Below are 24,944 nucleotides of genomic sequence, written 5' to 3'. Positions count from 1 at the left end.
AATAAAGCATGAAAGGACTATTTGCCTAGCCTTCGTGAAGGAATTCAGTTGGCGTTGAGTTCGCATATGAAATTCCTGCCTGATGGCCAAATTCCGTTACATTATAAAGTGTTTATTTAGTTGACCGATATGGGCCAGTGAAATTATGTTGACAAATATATTTATAAATCTTTCAGCAAGAATTGTTCGTACTGGAAAGCAGTCTATTAAAAGGTGCTGTAAGGCACAGTCTATGAGATGCGCCCTTAAGTAAAGTGAAATTTTTAGAATGTGTATTGATGCAATGAATGGTTAAAAAAAAAGTGTTGATAAGTATTAAAAGAATTATAGTTCGACCGCCTCATCCGCGAACACGAGCGCAAACACGCATGCGCCATTCGGTGCAAACTACTCTCAAAATAGGGTGGAAGAATAGGGACTTTCTTTCCCTCCAGCATATCTCTTTCCGGAGAAGAGAAGACTCTCACGTGACCTTTCATGTACGCAGCAAGTGATTACGTCCCTTTTGGACGAGTCTATGTGTTTTGGCAGAATGCCAGCCAGGGTTGCGTTTGAGACGGTTGAACTATATTTATTTACATTTGATAATAACTCAGTTAAAATTTTAAATAATATTAACAAACCCCGCCTTTTTATCCCTTTCTGAAATACTCATAAAAAGTTAAATACATTGAAATTGGAAATTAGCAGCAGTATTCAACTTATTTCACTAATAAAATAAAAGGCGCTCTAATCGAAAATGAATCGAACACCGCATTAATGGCGCATACAGTGACTATGATTTTTGATTTAAAAGATGACTCAACTGAAAATCCTCTCGTATTTGAGAAAGCATTTCAGAAAGAAGCTCTGTAAATAGAAGAGAAGTAATGCGTAATTGTAATATTAATAATACTATAAACTTTGATTTTAATTTTTGCAATCGTTAACCGCATAAAATCGAATTGCCTTAAAATTTTTTCCTCGTGTAATTAACGAAAACATGTCATTCAAATAAAAACTGATTTAAGGAAAGATTAACATTTAATTCCGCTCAGAATAAAATGTATTCTTTCAAATACTTAGGACTCTGAAATATTGAAGAAGAAAATATATACATTTAAATACTTATAATTATGATGTAGTGACAGAACATGTCCAAACATATTGATCTTAATGGCAAGTCAGTGAATGATTTGGTCACCAAGAGGGCTGCCTCACACTGCTTCAAGGCAGTGTATGGGAAATAGGACACGTCCTCTATTTCCTACCACCACGGTTCGAACATACTGACTGGACTTTTGAAAAACAATAGATTATGCATGTTATGGATCCCAAACAAACAATCTCATTTCAACGAAACGTTTCGTTTTTTTATCCCGGGAATATCATCCGTATCTTGGTACCTTCATCTTTAACAATGAAATTATTGTAAGTAAAATGAAATTATTAATCCTTTAAGGGAACAACTAATTATGAATGTGCACTAAAACACATATAGTCGAGCAAACATGCTTATTATGTTCATATATTATTTATCATTATATTATTATGATGGCCTATAAGTCTCAATCATGTCTGTTATGTACAAATTATTTACTACACCAATCAACGGTTAAAATTTGAAAACAATTAGCATAACATCCTCAGGAGCATGATATCGAAAATCCAATGAGGAGTGAGGGGGAGAAAAGAAGGCAGCAAAAAATATGAAACAAAATAAACATATTTTATAAAAATATCAATTTTTAGGTAATTACGAGTGGCCATAACCATTAAATAGAAAAATGACCAGCTATGTCTTTTCCACCAGGAGAATAGAGGGATATTTTGATTGATAGACACTAAGCTAAAATCTGAAATTCTCGCAAAATCGGCCACATCATTTGGCTAATGCAAATATGATACCATTAGTCTAAAGAGGTTCGTTCGACTGTGTAATTTTTAAATAATTAGCTAATTGCAGTAATTTGAAGAGTGGGAAAAATTTCTTCAATATATTGTTAATATGACGTAAAAGCATAACGCCATTGAAAAACGAATCTTTGGTACGTTTCCATTTCTACGGTGTCCAGTTTGTAAAAGCCGCCAAGAATTGCGATAAATCGCTAACTACAGCCCTAGTATAAAGCTACTTGATTTTGGCAATATATATATATAAACTTGAGTTTCTTCCTTTTTGAAATTTTGAGTTTTATCTTGTATTCATCGTTATTAATGATTTTTGGGTTTGAGTTGAGGTGACACTTTCACTAGCAAAGATCGTTTAATTAGTTTATTCGTTAAGGGTAAAGCTGCGAGTAGGCCCAGTGTTCACATATTTCCTCTCCCCCCTTTCTTTTTAAATGTTATTATTTACCAACGAATGAGGAAGATGTACATCATTCCTGCAAAAAAGAGCTTTACTGTTCATTCGATTGAAACACTGAAATGAAACAATTGAAACCATACAGTAGACGACGTTTTTATGATATAATTGAGATTATTGATTTGCATAAGTCCCGCCTGTTTGTATATGAAAACATAGAAAATAAATCGTTTAAGTACAAATAAATTGGTTTGGTTTGGTTTATTTAACTATGGTACAACACGCAAGAGATATCTGCCTAACGGGAGGGATGCCTTTGTGGAGGACTTCCAGAGGAACTGGCTCGTGTACACGTCACACATGGGGAAAACCCCGAAAAACGCCCTTGCAGCAAAGCCAGACTGTTGACCTGAACTTCAGTGTTCAGCGACTTTATCGCTCGGCCGCTGGTAGGCTCAAGAAATTGATTAATATGATTAAATTATTATAGAATAATTTTTGACACTAAAGTCGCCAAATAAAAGATAAATTCAGTAAATAAGATCAAAAGGATAATAAAAATTGCCAAATGAGACAGAAACATCACTAGAGGACTTCTTCCCCCCCCCCGAAAAAAAAAACATCCGCGTCAACCTAAGGTTGCATATTTGCTTAGTTTAAAATTTTAGTGAAAAATTCATAAACAAACTTTTACATTTTCCTAATTAAAATGCTGTGGAAATAAATATTTATACGCTTCTAGTCATGCTTATATTAACTTAGTTAAGTATTTTGAGGTGCAATGTAAAATTTGGTTTGGTTTATCTAATTACGGTAAAGCCTAAAGGTAGGGATGCATCCGCGGAGGACTTTCAAATGAAAACTGTCTCGTATACACGTTACACTCGAGGGAAAAACTCGAAAACGCCCATGCAGCCAGCCTGTTCGCGGGATTCAAACTTCGGACTGAACTACCAGTGTTCACTGGTACTTCAGGACACTTTACCGCCCGGCCGCTGGTGGGCCGGTGCAACGTAAAAAGTTCAAAGCAAAAGAAAAGTACACGTTCAGACAACTGTTTCAATGGCACCAGAGTATCGTTTGTAACAGTGCTGAGTAGAGGAATTGACACGGATTAAGTGGTGTGAAAAAGAATTCAAACTTTCCGGCGATAATCTTGATGCCATTATAATTGGGGCTGTGAAAATGGGAAAGCACCGAATCTTTTTTTTTCCTTCAAATGTTTAACCACAACTAAATGTAATGTTATAGTTATAAATAAAAGTTATTAATACAACATCTAAATTAATTATATATGCTAATAATTTTTTGCTAGTTTAAAAAAAAGCATAAAAATCTAGGTTATAGAATGCACATAAATTTTGCCACGACGGTTAATACGCAGTTCTCTGGTTCAGTGTAATTTTTCTGCTTTGTTACAGCAGACAATCACTGTACAAATATATACTCACAAAATGTACAGCAGACAATCATTACTGATCACTTTCAGGATACCAAGTAAAAGGAGGAATGATTCTCCATTATAAACACAAAGACTACCAACAAAGGACTCCCATTCAAATTCTTTTGTTAACTAGAACGAAATTTCCTTAAAGGCTAAAGGTCCTGTAAATACCCAAGGAATTCATATCCGGAATGAGGTCCTTGAATATGGAACTTGGAATTTTATTGATGGGAGAATAAACGACCCGAAATTTAAATTTCTGCAAAAATATGTGCAACTTTGTAGCTAATTAATGGAAAGAAGGGAATGACAACAGAATTTTTATAATCTCCTAAAACAAGAGTGTGCCTTTTGGTGTATTGATGTGAGAATTTTTTAACTGCTTAATTAATAATGTTGGGTGAAAAGCCCCTGTAAATAGCTATTGCTTTAAAGGATATTTTCAAGGGATAGTTTGGAGCAACAAACTTGAAGAGCACAGAAAACATAGGAATAAAATGAAGCAAACTTTTGTTTAGTCGGATGACATGATTTGAAGTGTGGTGGAAGGCAAACCGATGAAGGTTTACGGTATAGCGTAGTACTGAAGTTGGATGTGTTACGTGTGACCAGAATGTCGAGAAACGGAAGAGAATTGCAAGTCTCAAGTTCAAAAGTGAACTGAATAGCAGGATCAATGGAATTCATTATTGAAAGAACTTTATTTAAAGCATGTTTATTACCGTCAAAGAGGGAAAAAGTATCATCACGTAGCGGAAATATACCGGGAAGTTTAAAGTTTCAAATAATTTTGATTCATAATAATGTATATAGATATTACACAAGATGGAACTAAGAAGGTTTCCCATGACTAATCCCTCAGTTTGCTTGTAATACTTATTTCGGAAAACAAAATATGTTTGTTTTAGACAGAGTTGAGGAAAGGAACATTGGTAAAGTTGCCCGTTCGGAATAGATGGATATGAGATAAGAGAATTTTTTTTTTTTTTTTCTTTATAGAAGCATTGATTAAACAAAATGCAAATTTTATAATTCTAAGTTGCAAATTAGATGATTACCCCAAACAGACGAACAATCTCAGGTATAAAACCAAAACTGAAGAGCATAAACCAAAATTCCGTTTAAATTTATTTAAAAAGTGTCAGGCAGTTTGTATATTTTCCTTTAATACACTATAATGATATTTTCCTCTTTTTGTGTCAATGCGTCCTCGTATTATGTCTCGTTTGAATGAAATTTTTGACATATTTAATTACTAAACGTAAATATACGTTGACAAATGTAATATGCAAAGTAATCCGAATAACCAAGATATGTGGTTTTGGTTTGGTTTAGTTCATTGCGACAAAGTGCACGAGGGCTATCTGTCTGAAGAGAGAGATGCCTTTATGGCGGATTTTCTAATGGGAAACTGATTCGTGTATATATATATATATATATATTACACCTGCGGAAAACCACAAAAACGTACATGCAGTCAGCTCGTTCATCGAAATTCGAACCCCGGACCGAATTACGAGTGCTCGGTGACTATACCGCTCGGCCGCTGGTGGGGGCAAAGTTATATGGGATATTTAACGACAAACTTTACAAAAAGTAATAGCCCCATTTGTTTCTAAAAACTGAACAATAGGATAGAAAACATAGGCCGTGATAATGTAATTTTTATATAAAAGCCAACAGAATATCCTCGGATTACCATTTTGATCATGAAAAAAACAAATCTGAAACTTTTGAGATTTTATATTACGGCCAAAGGGGTGTTTTCTGAACGTTTCGTGTGTTACTTTATTTATTAAATATCATGTTTTTCGCACTTAAATCATAAAATTCAGTTGAACAGATATCACAAAATATTTAAAAAGAGCATATCTTTAGAATTTCCGATACACAGTTTCGAGTGCTAGAGATAAAAATGATTTTTTTTCGTACAGTGTTGCCACTGCTTGTTTCGAAATTGTTGAGTTTTTGAAATGTTAATTAAAAATTCGTTAAAAGTTTTACAAAATCTGAAACATATAATAAACAAATTTCAAATTCGGGCTTCCAGATGCCCATATTCGAGTGGAGGACTATGTTATTCAGAATTGGATGTCTCTATGTCAGTGGCGTAGCTAGGGTGGGGGAAAGCGGGGACATCTGTCCCCGGGCGCAGCATCCAAGGGGCGTCAAATTGATGTAATGAAATTGCAGAATGAAATGTTTTCCGTTCTTGGAACACAGAAAGGGGCGCAAAATCTTCAGTTGCCCCCGGGCGCTGAAAACCCTAGCTACGCCTCTGCTCTAAGTACCGTTGTTTTTTCACACAGCAAGAAACATACATTCATTTACAGTTGACGACGCAAAATGCCAAAACGAAATTAATACCCATCTGCGAAAATTGCCCTTTTGGGTTAAAAAAAAACATTGGCTCATTTTGGAATCCATGTGCATGCTTCAGGAATTCGGCGACGAGTTCTCAAACCCAGTTACTAAAGCTGTTTGACTTCAAAAAATGCAAAATTTAACGCACAGTGTGAAGGTAATGGATTCGGCAAAAATTTATTCAGCATATAGAAATTTTAAAAACTAGAAAAATGTCTTAAAACACCGATTTTATTATCCAAGCATACTAAAAGAAGGTCACTAGAGAAATTGTTACATCAAACCAGGGAACAGAGTTCAAGAAACTTCCTAGTTAGGTTTTCAACCAAATTTCAGAAAAGCATGTTTAAATTCCAGAAATTTGACAAAACTAAGACGCCTTGAAATGACACCAAAAATTGAAGGTAAGAAGCATTCTTAGATTAGCATTTAAAAATCCCCTCCCAATGTGTTCAAATTATACAGAATTATAACATATCAGTATTTTAAAGAGACTTAAATGATATCACTATTTTAAATAAAATTCTTACAAATTTCTCTATGATAAAATTAAAAATACAACAGATTTTTAAAATCTTTGCATCGCATTACATTATGACAGTTCATCTGAAATTGCACATTCGCAATATTATTCTTAGATTTAGTACTCTTAGTTACATTTAGTATTCTTAAATTTAGTAGAAGAAGTATATTTACCTCTATCTTCCTCTGCTCCTTTGAAGGATTCCGAAGTAGCCTGCTTTGCTTCCTTGACCACGAGAATTTCTCTGATATCTGTCTCATTTTCACCTTGCCTTTGTCGAATGTTTTGAGTTCTCAAATGCCCTAATGAATGTACATGTTGAATGAGATTGACTTTTGTTTGTACAGACACATTACACAAATTACAGACATAAGATTTTTGCTCTGTCCTTATCAATGATTCACTTCTCTCGAGGTAAAGGAAGATTCTGGAATTATTATCATGCTGCGAGTTGACGGTATGTAACTGGAGTTTATGTAAGGAATTAGTATAGTATTCACAAGCATTGCAACGTACTTGAACAGGATTGCTTACATTAACATATTTCAGTTTCCACTCATTCCTAGGCCCACCCTCTTTAACATGGTTTACATGATGAAGCCTCTGTAAATGCTTATCTGTCTTGCAATGAAGCTGGAAGTTGGCTTTTAGGTTTGTTTTATACGTGCAAAGTTTGCAAATAGATGTTCCTGCAACAACTGTTAAAACTTCATCTTCTCGTAGCCTACTTCTGTCTAACTGCACGTGTTGACCAAGAGCTTCTAGAGAATCTGAGGAGAAGATAGTACAGACGCAACACTGGAATAACTTATAAGTATCCTCATACGGTATATCCGGACGTAATGTCGGATCTGGATGTTCAACATCAATTGCTGGAGGCGCACAGGTCAAATTAAGTGGTCCCGATCCTAGATGGTGGGTCTTAGCATTTGCAGCTGCTGCTGCCGCAGCTGCAGCCATTGCTCTTTGTTGCTGCTGCTGTTGTTGTTGCTGCTGCTGCTGTTGTTGCTGCTGCTGCTGATGTTGCTGCTGTTGACTGGCCATCATAAGCAGAGCGTGGTTATAAGCCATATCAGCAATGGCAGCTTCCGGTTGTAGTTGAGCATCTGCTGGCATCAGTAATCCTGGATGGAAAGAAAACACTGGATCCATGGCTTGAGCCTGCTGAATAGCTGACAGATGTTGCATGTGTTTCATGTTTTGTTGTAAAACCATCATGTTATGCGTATGCTTCTCACTCGTCATATGTATTCTTAAATTGCGCGCAACGTTTGTCTCGTAATTACAAACATCACAGCGCCAATTCGCTTTGGGTTTGGGCGTCATCTGAGCCTTTTTCAGTGCCTCGGAGGCAGATGTGGAAGACGGGACACCAAGTCCGGCTGCAGAAGGAGAAGCCCCTGATGCTTGCGAATGCTGTTGTTGCTGTGATTGCTGCTGAAGGGCAGCTATATGCTCAGGAGTCAAACTTCCATTTTGAAGCTCTTGCACGTTATTAATGTGCTTATCCGACTGCATGTGTATGCTAAGGTTGCCTTTAGTTGTCGTAGAATAATTACAGACTTCACATCGGTATGGTTTGTAACCGCAAGTATATGTTTCTCCGCGGGCCAGTCGCGGATGAGGTTGGTTAGTTACACAGTACAAGCAAGTCATTTCATTTTCGGGATGTTTTTCTTTCATATGTATCTCCAAGGTCTCCTGGTACTTGTAATGCCAGTTGCACTTCGGACACTTCAGCGTTTTGCAGGAGTTCCTGGAGTGCATCATCGTCATATGACCTCCGAGAGACCTTGATGAGCCCAATATCATGTCACATTTAGGGCACTCTACTCCGTTTATCTTTCCTTCAGGATGATGACTACATGTGTTGGTCATCGGCATGACAGTAGTCGAGGCTGCTACAGGTGATGGACTTTGGTTCGTAGAATTTTGTGAGACAGTACTCTTTGGTGAAATGTTATCGATACTATCATCAATCATACTAATTGCATTTGAGGAAACTGGACTCGTTTGTTGCTGGTGGTGATGATTGCTGATGGGTGTGCTTTTCGCCACAGGCGACAATGAATTTGGCATCCGCTCCGTATTACTTTGGTTAGAAACGCGCGCTGTCACCGAAGTTGAGTCAAAAGATCCACTAGAAACGGGTGGAGATGGGGAGGACTTAGATGATTCAGGAACTAATGCGGCAGCAGCAGCGGCAACGGCAGCTTCAGCCATCTTCTCGATATTCGCAAGGTCTTCTAGCTCAGGGACAAGTGATGTGTCTCCAAAGCTGGACGTAGATGAATTCAACGTAGAAGACGCAGGGGTCGCCGCACACTCCCCAGAGGAAGAAGCGACGGCAAGATCAGGAACTGATGTCACCGGGCACAAACTGGCCGACACCACCGTTGTGACAGCGGCTGATGATGCCGCAATGGACGACATCTGCTGGTCGTCATGCCGGGCAGCAGGTTGGACGACGAGAGAAGAGGAACTTGAGACTGAGCCATGCGATGAGGTGGAGGCGGCAAATATTGCACCACCCCCACTGATACAGTTGCCACCACCTACCATCTGAGCACATGACGGTGATGAGGTGGCAGTATTAGTAGGAGGAATGGGCTCTAGGAACGAGAGCAGGGGTTCAGCACTTACCCCTTGGATCACAGCCGAAATATTCTTTCGTGAGACCAGCTCTTTTTCGGCGTCATTCAGTGACAAAGAATGTTCGCCAGTCGCATGGGCTACGAATGATTTCGTAAACCCGAAGGACAGTTTGCAGATGAAGCACATAAGTATAGGCTTAACGGGCACTGTGCCGCAGTCCCATACGGAATATGATTTAGTGTCCGCTGAAGACGGCACCTTTGTTAATGAAGCGGATGAAATAGATGGCGACCGACTCCCATCCTCCTTCGTCCGCTCTTTGACAGTAAATACACGATAACTGTGCATAACTGGAATTTCAGGAACTTTATGGTTATTCTCCCGCAGGAAGTTGCTGTAGGCCTGTCCACATACTGTGCTGAAGAATGCCGGATGCCTTGCTATATGCAAAGCATTAACCACCTGCGGCTGTGTTTCGACGGGGCTCTGGGCGGCTTGCCGGGGCGAGGAAGACGTGCGGGCACTGCTGCTTTTTGCGGATGGCAAAAACGGAAACAGGTCCAGACTGCCATACTCGTCGTCACTAAGCTCGGAATCCACTCCCTCTATTATGTACGCCGAACCATCTGGGTTATAGACTATCTTCCCATTGAAGGTCTCGACGTCACTTGCGGAGCTGTTGTTGGAGGCGTCTCCTTCATCGTCCAGCATGCCTCCACCGTCAGCTTCGTCTCCTGCTCCTTCAGGTTGTGGCATCGCGATGGAGGGCGGAAAATCTCCGCTGCCTTCTTCCATTTCTTCGTCAACCCCTCCTTTTTTCTTCTTGATGGTGTTTTGAGGGGGAGATTCGTTGACCCCAGCGGTCATCACAGTGAGCGGTGATGGCCTCGAGTCGATCTGTGGCTCCTCCCGAAGCTGATGTTGGCCCGTGTCAATGCCGGGAACAACGTCCATCTATGGACAGAGGTTACCGGTACATCGCTCAGATAGGATCCTGCAAAGAGAATAAACAGAAAACTTAATAATTCGTTGGCGTTTAAAGCAAGACACGAATTCATACACATATGAAATTACTTAGACTGCTATGTATATTTGAATCAACAGAGGAAATTTTCATGTTGAATTTGTAGAGGCATTGGGTACATTTTTGGAAGCCGGAGAGATGAAAAACGAGTAATCGCCGGGAATCGAACAACGCACCTCTGGAATACCGGCCCAGCGTGCAGAACCATCAATTCATCATCATGCCTGCTTCCAAAAAACATCTTAATGTCTCTACAAATTAATTAACTATTTTATGTATAATATTTCTAGAAGTGAGGCTTTAGACAATATAGTTAAATGCATCAAAAACTCAAAATGCATTGATTAAAAACATGCAGTTTAACAGTAAAAGCCTATGCTGTTAAGGCATCAAACTATCACTTTTATGCAAGATTTAAATTTCACCTTTGTATACTAAAGGGAAGAATTACTCAGTTAATAGCTTACTTATCGATTCTAATTATTATTAATATCTTTTTCCTCACTTCATTACTCTCAAACCGGGCGGAAAATGAATCATGGGGAAAACATTTTATACAGCTTTATTCCATATTTCCATTTGTAAACTCCTTTAGCTCCTCAAATACTTTTACGCCATCGTCATTGTATATTCATAAATCAAACTTCAAGGATGCCGTTAAATGATTACCAACAAACTGTTGAACATTTTTATTTTCATTATTTTTTATTTCTATAATTCTTATATTCAGAAATTTTGTACCGAAAATCGCAATTTATTATCTTTGTTCAGAAACTCTTACTTCGAAAATGAGTTCCAATCTCACATGGTCAACGAAAATTACCAGCTATGTATCAATAAATTATGAACTATTCCCTCGTGAGATCATTGGAAGGCAAATGGTTTATACGGGTGGTCCAAGATAAACTGAATCCAAAGCAAATGAAGAACACATGAACTGTAAGGCGGTATTATAAACCGAACATGGGAGACTTCACTTGCTTTGGGTTCGGTTTATCTTGGACCATCCGATATAAAAAATTATTTAAGAAGGATTTTCTTTTTAATCTAACTGCTTTCAACATTATTTTAAAAAGATTTATGGATTTTTTTAAATATATTCTATAATATGCAAGGAAACTTTCTGTACACACACAAGGAGTATATGAATAATACACTTCAGAGTACCTAAACAGCTGGTTACTTTCGTTACTATCCTGAGTCTACAAGCACAGAGGCACCCCCAATTTGATTTGGATTAAGAGCAAAACGGGAACAAACGTCCCGCAGTGAGATCCGGGAACACAAAGGGGTGAACTCCGCAACAGATTCATTCGGGAGGCCAAATTCCCACTTGTGAAAAGAAGGTGGGGGTGGTGATCTCTCCCGGTGACGACTCATCAACGAAGTAACCCTTTGTCCTCATAATTACTATTGCAGCCGATGCGTGAAATCCCTTCCAATGACAGGTCTGATTTGGAGGGACGACCATCCATGGGCACATACTGCAGGAACACACGTACGGCCTCTACTGTCAATGGATCTTATATGAGGGAAGGGGAATGAATACACGACATCAGAGAAGTGTGGAATCACACGCAAAATACTGAGGAGAATATCCTCCTTTGCTATTGTCAATCGCTCTCTCAAATGATTTTACCCCAGTAATGAAATGCATAATTTAAAAACTCCCAAAATAATAAGCTTCACACACTGAATGCAGATATTACTTTTACTTGACTACACTACAAAACAACCCAGATGAGATTTCAGATTGCATGAATCAAAGCCAGTTGTTCAACAGACCTGGTTTTGATGGTTATGTCTACAAGAACCACATGTTTAAAGCATTTTTCAGAGGCTAAAAATATCATTATAGCAAAAAGGGGATACAAAAGCACAACTAAAAAAAAAAAAAAAAAGGGCTTAAAAAATATTTATTATTTGTTTTAAAATCTGCAACTCGACGAAGCCTTTTAATAAAAACGAACTGCTGCAGCTTATTATTAGCTGAAGCTCACACTTTTTTAATAATCTTTCTACCACGGTTAGTTAGTTCTTCAACTGTTGTGCGCGATGCATCCACCCCACCCCCCGAGAAAAGAAGCACCTTCCGAAAATTTTAAACATTTTTTTTTTTTTTTTTTTTTTCCCCAGTTGCTTTCCTGAAAACGGTTTCCCTAACCCTTTTCAGAAGATCGCTAAGGTTTAGCTAGCGTAATGAAACGTCAGCCATAAATCACCAAATAAAATTGCATATTTATGCAATAAACTAAACAAAATAAAAAAGCATTTTAAATTCATTGCGATACAATACGCGAATTTCATTACCATGAGTTATGCACGCACTAGCCAGGTATTTAATGATTCTGACCTTGCTGAAAAGTAAAAGAAAATAAGAAAATGCAAAGAAACTTCATCCAAATTTCGGAGATTAGCACATAAATGTCAGAAAAGACAAGAAGAACTGGAACCTCTAAACTCTACTATCAAAAAGCGGAAGCTGCACAAAGGGCATTGAAAGCACTCCGAACAATGTCGATAGATCACTAACTACCTCTAATGCGCCTAAAATCTTGCTTTTATTTCGCCCGTATCTGCATACAAACAAGATCAGGAAGTACTTCGTACGATAATACATTAACATAATTACGAAAGGTATTTTACGATCACATCCAAGTACAACACGAACAATTCAGTTTCATGAACTTGGAGTAGATAATTTGTCCTTTTAGTGCCTTGAACAGCCGATATTTTCGTATGCATCTCAATACACATAAGTTAGGATTAAGTTTACTTGCCGAAAGATGAAATATAATTTTACTAATTATCTGCATTTTCTATCCGATTATGAAACGTAATACAGAAACTATTAATTTTACTAATTTCATCTATATATTCTATGCAGTTATATATGGTAATGAAGCAACAAAATTTAACCAATTTTCTCTGCATTTTCTGTTTCGTAAATAAAAAGAATAATATTGGGACTTTTCTTTATTTTCAAGACAATTTTACTACAGAATTCTATAAATAACAATAAGTTACATTTCTTCGTAGTGTTGCTTATCTTAATTATGGTATGGTTTGGTTTGGTTTGGTTTATTTCATATGATTACAGCAAAACACACGAGGAATATATGGCTAAGCGGAAGGATACCTTCGTGGAGGACTTTCTAAGGGAACTAACTGGCTTGTATTTAATTATGAACAAAGGATATTGTTAAAATCGGTAACAAATCGTCAAAATTTCACTTTCGAAAGATATGTCTATGAAGCTCAAAATTCTTCTTCCTTACGTAAGTAAATATACTCAAAGTAATTTACGTAAGTATGATTTAATGTAAAGGTAAATTAAAAAGAACTTTTCTACGAACTATACAGGAGACACAATTTACGCATAACGGCGAAATAAGACGTTTATGAAGGTTGAAATTGAGTAGAAAGTCTTTAGAAAAATTTATGCGACTTTTAAAATACACGGGACATTTTTTTACTACTTCCTCACGAGAACTCACAACTACTAATAAGAACTCATTAAGTAAAATTGAATTGTTGCAGTGTTTAAAACATTAAAAAAATTATAAAACGATTTCCCAGAATATACATAACACAGTGCTTTTTGGACTTAATAACTACTCCAACATAATTGCTATGAATTTATATATTTTTAATACTCATACTAACAGAAAACAGTTGTAACAATAGCAGTTCTCTGCCCATTATGAACAGGAAACTTCATGTACTTAGCGATACATAATATTAAGAGAAAATTAACAATGCTCTTCATTAAAATTGCACGGACATATTAACTAAATATTTCTCAACAAAATAAACCATTTGAAACTAATAAGATGAACTGCAAAAGCTATATTACCAAAAAAAAAAAAAATTTTTTTTGCACAAATAAATATTCAGATTTGAAACATCATTAGAAAATACTAAGATCTTGTTATATATTTCATAATATTCTGATGAAATTCACTCTCTTTTTATTTAAAAGATATCATAAATCAGATGTATATTAATTAAGAGCCCTGCGTACGTTAAAATGATATTTTCAAGTGACTAATTTTATAATTAATATTATTTCACTGAAAATATCATTTGAATTTATGCTAATTTAACTTTAAATGAATTAACAGCCGATTTTAACAGATTTAATTTTAAAATTCCACGTTTACAAGGAAAATAAAAATTTATTTTTTGTATATATTATGTCTTCTACAGTATTATTTATAAAGATTACGACTTGTAACACAACGAAACACACATACAGGTATCTTAAAAAAAATTCTGAAAGCTTTCAGATTTTACATTAAGCCCAAGGGGACTTTTTTTAACATTTTGTGTGCTACCTTCATTTATTAAATATCATGTTCTTCGCCCTTACACCATAAAATTCAGTTCAACAGCAATATCGCAAAATAATTTTAAAATAAGCGCATCTTTAGACTTTCCGATAACACAGTCTTGCGCGCTGGACATAATTTTTTTTCGCAGTGTTGCCATTGCTCGTTTTGAAATAATTGAATTTGTTAATCAAAAATTCGTTAAGGTGTTGTAAAATATGAAATCGATATTAAAACAAATTTCTAATTAGGGCTTCCAGATGCCCATCTTATGGTGGAAGCAAACGTTATTCAAAATTTGTTGGCTCTAGGTACCGTTGTTTTATCACAATGCGAAAAACATGCATACATTTATACAGATTCTTCCTTATTTAATTTCTTTAAATATAATGCAGGGTTCTAATATTTGGTGGCAACAATCTGAAGAATGAAACGAGCATTTAAAGTTTTAAACGCAAAATGCGAAAACGAAATTAATAGCCCGTCTGGGCTAAAAAAACTGAAAGTCGCAAAATTACAAATGAGGTGCTACATAATATTGAATAATAATAATAATAAATTTTAAGTTAAACACAAATTAAAATAGTTAGTGCTTAAAAATAAAAAAAAATTAAAAACTGAGCAGAACTTGCAAATAAGCTAATTAGTCTAGCTAGCAGCATCTAGCTAGTAGTCTAGTAGTAGAATCCAACTCTAATAGTGAGTAGAATATTAGAAATTAAAATTAAAGCTTCATAAATGATGGCCTAACTGAAATAAATAAAAAAGTATAAAAGGTGTGCAATAATAAGCCATATCACCAGCATAAAATATGTAAAATTAAAAAAATTATCTATTTACCATACTGTTATTACACGTAACGGAATATAAAAAAAACACGAGTACTTCTGATACAAAATATACAATACTTTTGTAAACATATGCATGTTTCATAAATTCTTCTTCAACAGAAGCCGCCATAAAGTTGTTTTATGGTCGCATCTTGTGATATATTTCATAATGACGAAAAAATAATGAAAGGTTTCAGATTTTAAATTACGTCCAAAGGGACATTTTTTAACGTTTTGTGTGTTGCCTTTATTTATTAAATATCATGTTCCTTGCACTTAAACCATAAAATTCAGTTCAATAGCAATGTCGGAAAATAATTTTAAAACAAGCATATCTTTAGAATTTCCGACACACAGTTCCGTGCACTGGAGATAAAAAGGTTTTTTTCCCCGTAGAGTGTTGCCATTGCTCGCTTTGAAATCCTTGAGTTTGTTAATCAAAAATTCGTTAAAGTTTTACAAATTATGAAATCGATAATAAAACATATTCCATATTTGGTCTTCCACATGCCCATATTCGTAGGAGGATTACGTCATTCAAAATTCGATGGCTCTATGTACCGTTGTTTTATCACAATGCGAGAAATATATATACATTTATGCACATTTTTCATTATTTAATTTCTTCAAATATAATGTAGGACCCTAACATTTGGTGGCAACAGTTTGAAAAGTGAAATGGACAGTTATAGTGATTCAACGCAAAATCGCAAAACGAAAACAATAGTCCTTCAGGGACAAACCCCCTTAAAAAAAAAAAAAAAATTATGAAAAGGGTTCAGATTTTAACGGCGACTCAAGATGGCTCTTTTAAAGATTAACGTTTAACATGAGTTATCAGTAGATGTTAACAACAGAGTTAAAAAGAAAATAATAATAATAATAACTGCGTTTAAGAACTGCATGCTTTTAAACTGCTTAATTTGTTAATCAAATTAAGATGAATTTGTTAATAACATAGAGACTTAAATTTGAAAGTTAAATATCTTACATTTTGCCGAATGGCAACACACTCAAATGAAAAATGGCACTGATAGAGAACAATATCGTGTTTCGTGACCAATAGCACTTTTGCGTTAACAATTAAAAACCTGACGAATGCGAACTCTAAACATTTCTCAAAGCTCTCCAATTCTTCGTGTAATGATGATAATAATAAAATAAAGTAAAAGTTTTTAATTAAAGCAAAATATGAAATCTGCGTTTTCAGAAAACATATTTAGGAACCCAGTTTTTAAAAATAAGTCCATATTTATTACGAACCTATAAATTAAATTCAACGCATAAAGTATATAACTGAAACTAGCGATTCTTAAGACTTGCTTGTTTTCTCAGAATAATTTGACTAAATTCCAGATTAATTATATTTTCTAGAATCGTCTTGAATCGAACGCCAGATTTTCTCCTCCAAAATCAGGAATACCACATTCAAGATCGCTACGAGCTGATACTAGCGATTTGGTCTACAGCGATTGCAACAATCGCGTTCTCTTCTTTTCTTTTTAATTATGTTTTTTAAACAATTTTTTTTAGCATTTACAAAAAATTAATATCTTCAAAAATTCTGATTTTAAACAGTGGTGATTTTTTTTTTTTTTTTTTATTTGTATTCTGAAGATTAGAATTACGAAAGAGGAGTAACGGAATTAGAATCTTTTAGAAATGGTTCCATAAGGAAGAGGATTAATACTTCTATGGGTTCTGTAAGCCAACAATGTTTACCAACTAATGCCATATAACAGTAGCGTGTAAGAAAAGATCACAAATAAACAATCTTGTATATATTCCGTACTGCTACCAATCGAATCGCAGGTGTATAATTAAAAAAATGAACAAATGAGGTACGATAAGATATATTTGTTCAATAATCTAAACGGATTCACGCAGTTTTTTAGCAACAAAACCATGTTTATTGAGAAGTTTCTTCAAGCTATTATCCTTCATACTGGCGTTTAACAAATCTTGTTAATGATTTCCAACATCAAGAACTCGAAAATTCCAAAAACAAAATTGTGTTGTCAATCGCAGCACTTACGATAAGAAGTAATAGCGTGTAAAGTTTAAAATTTTTCTTGTCAGGTCTTTAATGAATTATGGAAAATGTCTTACCACATAAACTTACTTATATGTTTAAAATTAATTAAATTTTATAGTTTCATTAATTTATTTTATTATTATTATGCAGGGGGGAAAATTGATATTAACTGAAGATTTTTTTTTTCTCAATTTATGCAAACAATATAGAAAATGTCAGTATTTAATAACAAATAAATAGGGAATTTTAATATGAAGAGCCGAATTAAAATGCAATTATGAGTCTGATGAATAGTGAATAGTTGATAAAACTAAATAAAAAGTTACAAACTGCTTCCAAACTCGTTTTGCTAAAATAACTTGATTGACCAGATATTTTCCAATATCTTTAAAAATGTACTGAAGGAAAAAAATTAATAATAATAATAATAATAATTCAGAATTTAATTTATCGGAGTTATTGAATTTTTCATGTAAATAAAAGGCTGTATTTTAATAATCACGAAGTATGAAGAACACACAAAAGATATATAAACCGAATTCGGAAAATATCAGTTAAAATAGCTTTAAATCTATTAATTATACACAAATACAATTGCTTTTATAGAACTGCTCTGCCCGAAAGCCCAAAATACAAAAAAGAGTGGAAATTAATGAAATAAATTAGATTAATTTCCTTTTTGTATAGTCGAGCAAAGATTTGATAATTCAATCTCATTTGATTTATTATTTGGCGTTTATTTTATTCTTTATTACATGACAAATCCCTTTGTAACAGTTTATTACTTCTAATACATTTTTAGAGTTGCATACAACGCGGAAAAAAAAAAAAAATACCGCTTTTAAATTAGATCAATTTTTGCTAAAAAATCTAAAGTTTGAAGATAATTAAAACTAATACAGTTATTTTTAGCTTAATTTTTTTATTAGCTTACTTTACTGAAGTTTAACTTAACCTATGTTCACTCACAACTTTACAACTTATTTCTGTTTATAAGATTCTCATAACTATTTATTTTCCTTTTCACATTGTAAATTTCTCGTGGTAATTATTACAATTTGCACTAGTAAGTTATAACTTATACTACGCACTATTTTCATTTCCTCAAAAGATAATGGGCACACTAGCGTCCAAGTGGTAAAGTTGCTGGACACTGGTAGTTAGGTCTGGAGTCCGATCTCGATGAACGACCTGGCTGCATTGGGCGATTTCGTGGTTTTTTCCATGTGTAACGTGTATATGAGCCAGTTTCCCCTAGAAAGTCCTCCACAAACGCATCCTTCCCCTTAGGCAGATAGCTCTCGAGTGCTTTGCCATAATTAAATAAACCAACCAAAAGATAATATACAAAAATCGCATCCAGTACATACAGGTAGTTAAGAACAAACGAAAATAATTCCGAAATTTTAATAAATAAATAAATAAAAATATGAAAGCTTTTTGCATAAAGCCCAAAGAGGCGTACAGACACATTTCGACTACAGTTCCTTTGGGCTAAAAAGATTTAAAAACAGCGTACCTTTAGAATTTCCGATAGATAGTCTCGCACGCTGGAAATAATAATTTTTTTTTTTCGTACACTGTCGCCATTCTCGCTTTGAAATCAATGAGTTTATTAATCAGACATTTATTTTTAAAGTTTTACAAAATATGAAATATACACCAAAACAAATTCGAAATTCAAAATTCGGGCTTCCAGGTGTCCATATCAGGGTGGAGGACAACGTTACTCAAAATTTGATGGCTCTAGATACCGTTTTTTCACAATGCGAAAAACATGCATGCATTCTCCCTTATTTAATTTTAAGCTGCAAATATTTTATTTTCATTTACCGATTTTAGCGATTTCAAAAAGTTTTTGGTAAGATTCCGAAATTATACGAACTTTGCATTTCAACCAGATGTAATACAAGCAATAATAATATGCCAAAAATCATATTGCATGTCTTACAATTTTTTGACATATTTCCGTAATTTTAACATAATAGTAATACATGCACATGGGAAAAATTTAATGGGTTGAGAATCACTGGTTTTCTCCTAAGATCTCTATTCTTAACACATTAGTTACATGAAAAGAAACATGAGCGTATTATCCGAAGCAGCGTCATAAAGCCAGCTATGGTATTTATTACAGGTGGCACGAATCCTAAATTTCCTAATCGGGGAAAATAAATAAATAAAATAAAATAAAATAAAATTAAATAAATAAAAAAACAGAGAAAGAGTGGGATTATTTAATATTAAAATTTCAAAGCCAAATCGTTTAATAAATGCTTGTAAAATTATAAAAAAGAATACAAATGAATTTTAGTAAAGGAAATACATAATTTTTTAGCAGTAGAATAGCAGCAATTTTCTGCTATGTGCAGTGCCCGGATTCAATTCCCAGCCGATGAAAAGATGGTTTTCCAAAATTTAAATTAATATTTGAGTTGCGAATTCTACGATATCAAACGCTACGACAAAGACAGCAATTTTAAATAATTTTTTTTTAAAAAAGAAAACAAATAGAGACAGTAATTAGAATTAAACCTAAAAATGCTATTGGAACTTGAGCTTCTTCTCGAATATATAACTTCAAGTAAAGACATTTAACAAAAATCGTTTTAAACAAAAGCACGCGTAGAAAGGAAAAGATTATTTCAAGAGTCAACATAAATAAATACTAAAAACATGGAATGCTAAATTATCTTCAGAAAGTCGAACGTGGCAATCGCACCGCAATGTGTTGTTATTTTTAGAACTTAAATTCTAAAAATTGAACAATTTCATATCAATTTCTACTAAAATGCAAACAATTTCAATCTTATTTTTGAAATAAAGACGTCTGTTAGCGGCCAATAACATTAGTTAGTCCGATAACTATGGCACATCCAAACAAAACATAAAAAACAGAAGAATTCTTCGAACTTTAAAGTTCAAGGAAATACATACATATACATAATTAAAGAAGCAAAAACATCAAGATCCTCCCATAATTTTAAGTTTTGACTGATTATTTTTACATTAGGTTTCGAATTAAAAAAAAAAAGCGAAAATTCGTATGTCCCATAGCTAATATTATCGTGATTTTTAATACGAAATGTTACGTACAATTCTTTAACAGGAGAAGCAAATATTATTTCAGCGGGAAAAATGTTACTATGGCACATACAAATAGAACATAAAAACAAAAGAATTCTTCGAACTTAAGTTTAAGCAAATACATACATATACATAATTAAAGAAGCAAAAACGTCAAGATACCTGTTTCAAATATCATATTACATACATTATCGAGCCCACTGATAATTACACTACTACTTATTATTGCATAACAAATACCCATACGTAGAGCAATTATATCAATCAGACGCAGGGAACTAATGAACTAACAGAATATATTTTACGGAAAAATTTAGGATCATTAGCAAGATTTCCTTTTTCGTATTAATACTTTGGTGTTAATTTATATGTATGACTGAAGACACAGTTTTATCTGGATGGAAATGAAGAAGGCTTTGCGCAAAAATAAGAACTTGCTTTACAAGATTGGAAAAAAAAAAAAAAAATTATACATTACCTAATGGATACAATCATATAATTCAATTATTCCAGGTTATTCCAAGTTCACAGAAGTACTTCTAAATAGCAGATATTTCTAAAAAGTAATCTTTCACCGCAAGATATACATTCGCACGTGGCTAAAGATGAACACAGTCAGCAGTTGATAACTTAATTTAATAAAAAAAACTTAATTTAAGTTTTATCTTTTTAAAGCTGCTGGTTTCGTAGCTTTTCTTCTGTATGGTCTAGTACCAGAGAATTAGTTAATTCAAAACTTTTTCTTCGTTCTGTGTTTCAATGTTTCAGTTTAGTTCGTCGGTCAGTCTGACGTAAAAATTCTTTCCAATACCACGAACATTTAATTTAAATCAAAAGGAGTAGAGGATTTACAATGTCCCTCGAAAGTTTCGATATTACTCGAGGAGAAATGTACTATGACCTTTACGGAAACCAAACTGGGTGTTGCTAAACGGGTTGAATTCTTGCAAAAACAAAAACACTTGATGCATATGTTCTCCAGTAAGATGGTATATGCAACAAACACTTAATTTAAAGCAAAAACGTATTGAATCTTCGGAAATATTTGGTACACAGTTGAGTTTTTGTTGATCAGATTGAATCCTTCAAAAAGAGCTTCAGCCTAATTGATAATAACTTTTCCAAACGTTTTCCACACGCAACGTAAGAGGCTGATTGGTAGATAATTCTGTAGATCTTCAGTAATATTTCTTATAGATGCACATATGTGATAAAGTACAAATCCAGTAATCTTCTCGGAGTAAAAATGTTGAAGAAGAATAAAATCAAAAAATTCGTTCGCTTCATCTAAAGAATACTGGCAATAAAGGATTGGAGTGCTTTACCTAACTTTATGCCATGTGCCACAAAATCCAAATTAAAGCGCTCAGTCCTTATTGAATAATGTTTAGCTGATAAATCCTCCTTCTGTCCTACAATGTGTTTGCCGCCATTAGCGGTCAGTGTCTTCAAAATCCGTCCGCACTCCAATCCTTCTGTCCCAAGTATGGCAGTATCATCGACGTCTAGGGGTGCGAGCGACTTCTCAAACTAACATCTGCCCCTTCAGTGGCTGGGACCCTTTTCCGACCCCCTTACTCATTCATTATGACCTCCGAAGCCCTAACACTCTTGCTTCCCTCCCATCAATTCAGCTCCTCCCCCCCCCGCGTCGTTCTCTTGAAAAGAAGCTCTAACTCGGAACAACAGAAGCGGACCCTAACTTGCGTACTACTCGTCAAATTATTGACGATCCTTAAAGGTTTTGAAACAACTGATGCAAAAGCGATAATAAATTTTAAACTGAAGTGAAAAACCCTCGATAAACGTTCGCGCATTGAGATGAAATCAAAAGGTACATTTGACCAATGGAAGCTATTTTCGTGAACATTAAAGAGTTAGCTTCAGCCAGTTAAAAAGTAAGAATGCTCGTGCACAAAAGGGCACCTTTCCCTATTGAAGAAAATGCATAACAAAAGGATGCCTTGAAGGCTGACGGGAGTCCAAGCTACAATGCGTTTGAAACAATAATGATTCGACTAGGCAAATGGTGTGATTTATGTAATATGTTCAATAATCTGTCCCTTTGAGTGACTTGCATTTCTGGTCAACCACAAAGATCTCTTACATCGTAAGTTTCTGGTTAATGTTTCGCAGCAGGTGTTCATTTCTTCCTCAGAAAGCTGTAGATTGTAGATGGAGAATCATTTCCCCCTTTACTTGGTATCCTCAAAGTGATCAGTTATGAATGGCTGCTGTATATCATGTAACAAAGCAGAAAAATTACGCTAAACAGTTGTGCTAAACCTCATGATTGATTGGCTGTAAATATGCAAATGATAGAACTACCTAACTAAAGAATAAAGAAGAATTTAGAGAACCAGGTAAGCGCTATGTTTACCCATATGGACATCATGCTCTAAGGGCAACAGTTAAAAAACGAGTGCAGCGACAATTTTTCAGTAATTAAAAATGTTAATTTTAATGAGTTTAGCTAGTGTAATTTCATTGATCTAGTGAGTAATTAATAACGATAGAGAGGAGAACTCCATTTATTGCTTTCAAATTGTGTAGTCGATTAAACAGTTACAGACTGATTAAGTAGGAAGGAAAAATTAAATATATTACGCTTTGCCGAAAGGCAACAAACTGGAGCATAGAAGATAATATCTGCAGTGGCAATACATTCTTTTTTTAAAAGGTCGCTCAATTTTGTTAATTAAATTGGAAGGCTAAATATCTAACGCTTTACCGAGTGACAATATATTTCTTCTATATACCTGAGCTTTTTTTTATTAAATCTGAAACAAATTTCGTGCGTTTTGCCGAGTGGCAACACACTGCTTACTGCTGAGTTTGTTCATTAAAATTTGATTAAGTTCGTATAGAACGTCAAATAAACAGAAGAACAAATCTGAAATTCAAAATTTCGGCTTCGAGATGCACATGTTCGCGCAATGTGTGTTCAAAATTTGGTGTCACCGTTTTTTTTTTCCACAGTGCGAGGAACAATCATGCAAACACATTATTAATTATTTAATAATAGGAAAAAGAAAATGTGTATTTTGCATCTACTGCGACAAAAACTCTACTGCAGTATTAACGCTATCTCTACGTACTGGGAATCTTCTTCGCTGTCTTGTTTTCGCGTGTAGGGTTAGGAAGGGAACAGAATGAATGATCAAAAAAATATTTCCCATTGGGCCACATATAGTTTTATGATTTAAAAAACACAATTAGGATATCGCTAACTAAAACAACAACGAAAAGGCAGATTTTTCGGATCAAATTGGGAATATTTTTCTTTGGGACACTCTACTCTAGATAGAATGTTTCCAAGGAAACTTAAATACGCAAGATCAAAACACATATAGAGTAAAAACTTCTAATAAAGAGTAGCAGAAATTTGTCCCAACTACTACAGAAAACTGGCAGGCGAGAGTTAGATCAAGCCTTTGTCTTGCAGCAGGCCGAGGTCCGACCCCGATGACATGAGGGAAAATATGGTAATAGAGTTCGGATGGGAGCTCACAACCGGCGAGGGGATTTGGTGTTCACCAAAGAGCGTATTTCTAAAAGGCACCGGTGGGCTGTTAGCTGTGTTGCGGAGATATTGTAGTTACATAAAAACGAAATGAAAACTGCTTTGGTCGCGGAGGAAAGTACGACCGAATCTAATATTATTACTCTGTTTGGGTTTGGATGTTGAGCCATTTTAAAAAGAATGGATGGTTTCCTTCAGCCTGGGTTACCATATGTCTGGAATTAACAACACCTAACCAAACACTAGTATTTTTCGCATTTTTACATATTATGCAGCTATCATGAATAAAAAGTGTTAATCGAGAGTGCACAGTTCAACTAAATTATCTAGCTCTGCAACAAAATCACTAAATTATTAGACCAAAATTTTTATCGATGTATAGAACTAATATTGAAATAATTAGAGAATAAGTATCTGATTGGCTGAGAAACAAATTCCAACAATTGTTAGGCAAGGGAGATGGAATGGTACATAAGCTCAGAGCAGAGCTACACGAAATTACTGGCTATCTGATAATCCTGGTGAGATAAGTTCACTAAGCAATATTTTAATATTAATTGCCAGTATTTATTGTGAATTAATTATTAAATTCCTGAAATCAACAGCTTCAATATAAGCAACATTTAATTAAAATGAATATAACCTCTATTTCAAAACTGTTTTTATTATTCTGAAAAATAATTTAGATAATTTTTATAATTCTGAATTCGTTTTTATTATTTCGAAATAAGTTTAAATTTATAATTAAATTTTTATTATTCTGAAAATAACATTTATTAATCTATGAATCGATTAGAATTAAAAAGAAAAAATATTAATTGGAAGTAATCGATATCTCTCTTGATCACAGTAATGAGTAGGATTGACGTTGTCATTGCTCGCTTTGAAATCCTTGAGTTTC

General features: G+C 34.6%; 1 protein-coding gene across 5 annotated transcripts in view; it reads right to left on the bottom strand.

Annotated features, from left to right (window-relative positions):
- LOC118199224 (zinc finger homeobox protein 3-like) overlaps window positions 1-24,944 on the bottom strand; it is a 448,036-nt gene that overhangs the window by 148,932 nt on the left and 274,160 nt on the right. For all 5 annotated transcript variants that reach the window (XM_085813281.1, XM_085813278.1, XM_085813282.1 and 2 more), the window contains exon 2: window positions 6,792-10,207. In XM_085813281.1, the coding sequence (XP_085669407.1) occupies window positions 6,792-10,167 (3,376 nt within the window). In that variant the 5' untranslated portion in view covers window positions 10,168-10,207. The remainder of the gene's footprint in view (window positions 1-6,791; window positions 10,208-24,944) is intronic.

Source organism: Stegodyphus dumicola, chromosome 3 (genome assembly GCF_044657685.1).
Source record: "Stegodyphus dumicola isolate Sdum_Otavi_A_Nest chromosome 3, ASM4465768v1".
Taxonomy (NCBI): Eukaryota; Metazoa; Arthropoda; class Arachnida; order Araneae; family Eresidae; genus Stegodyphus; species Stegodyphus dumicola.
Note: the sequence above shows the minus strand (reverse complement) of the source record. Positions and strands in the feature narration are given on the sequence as shown.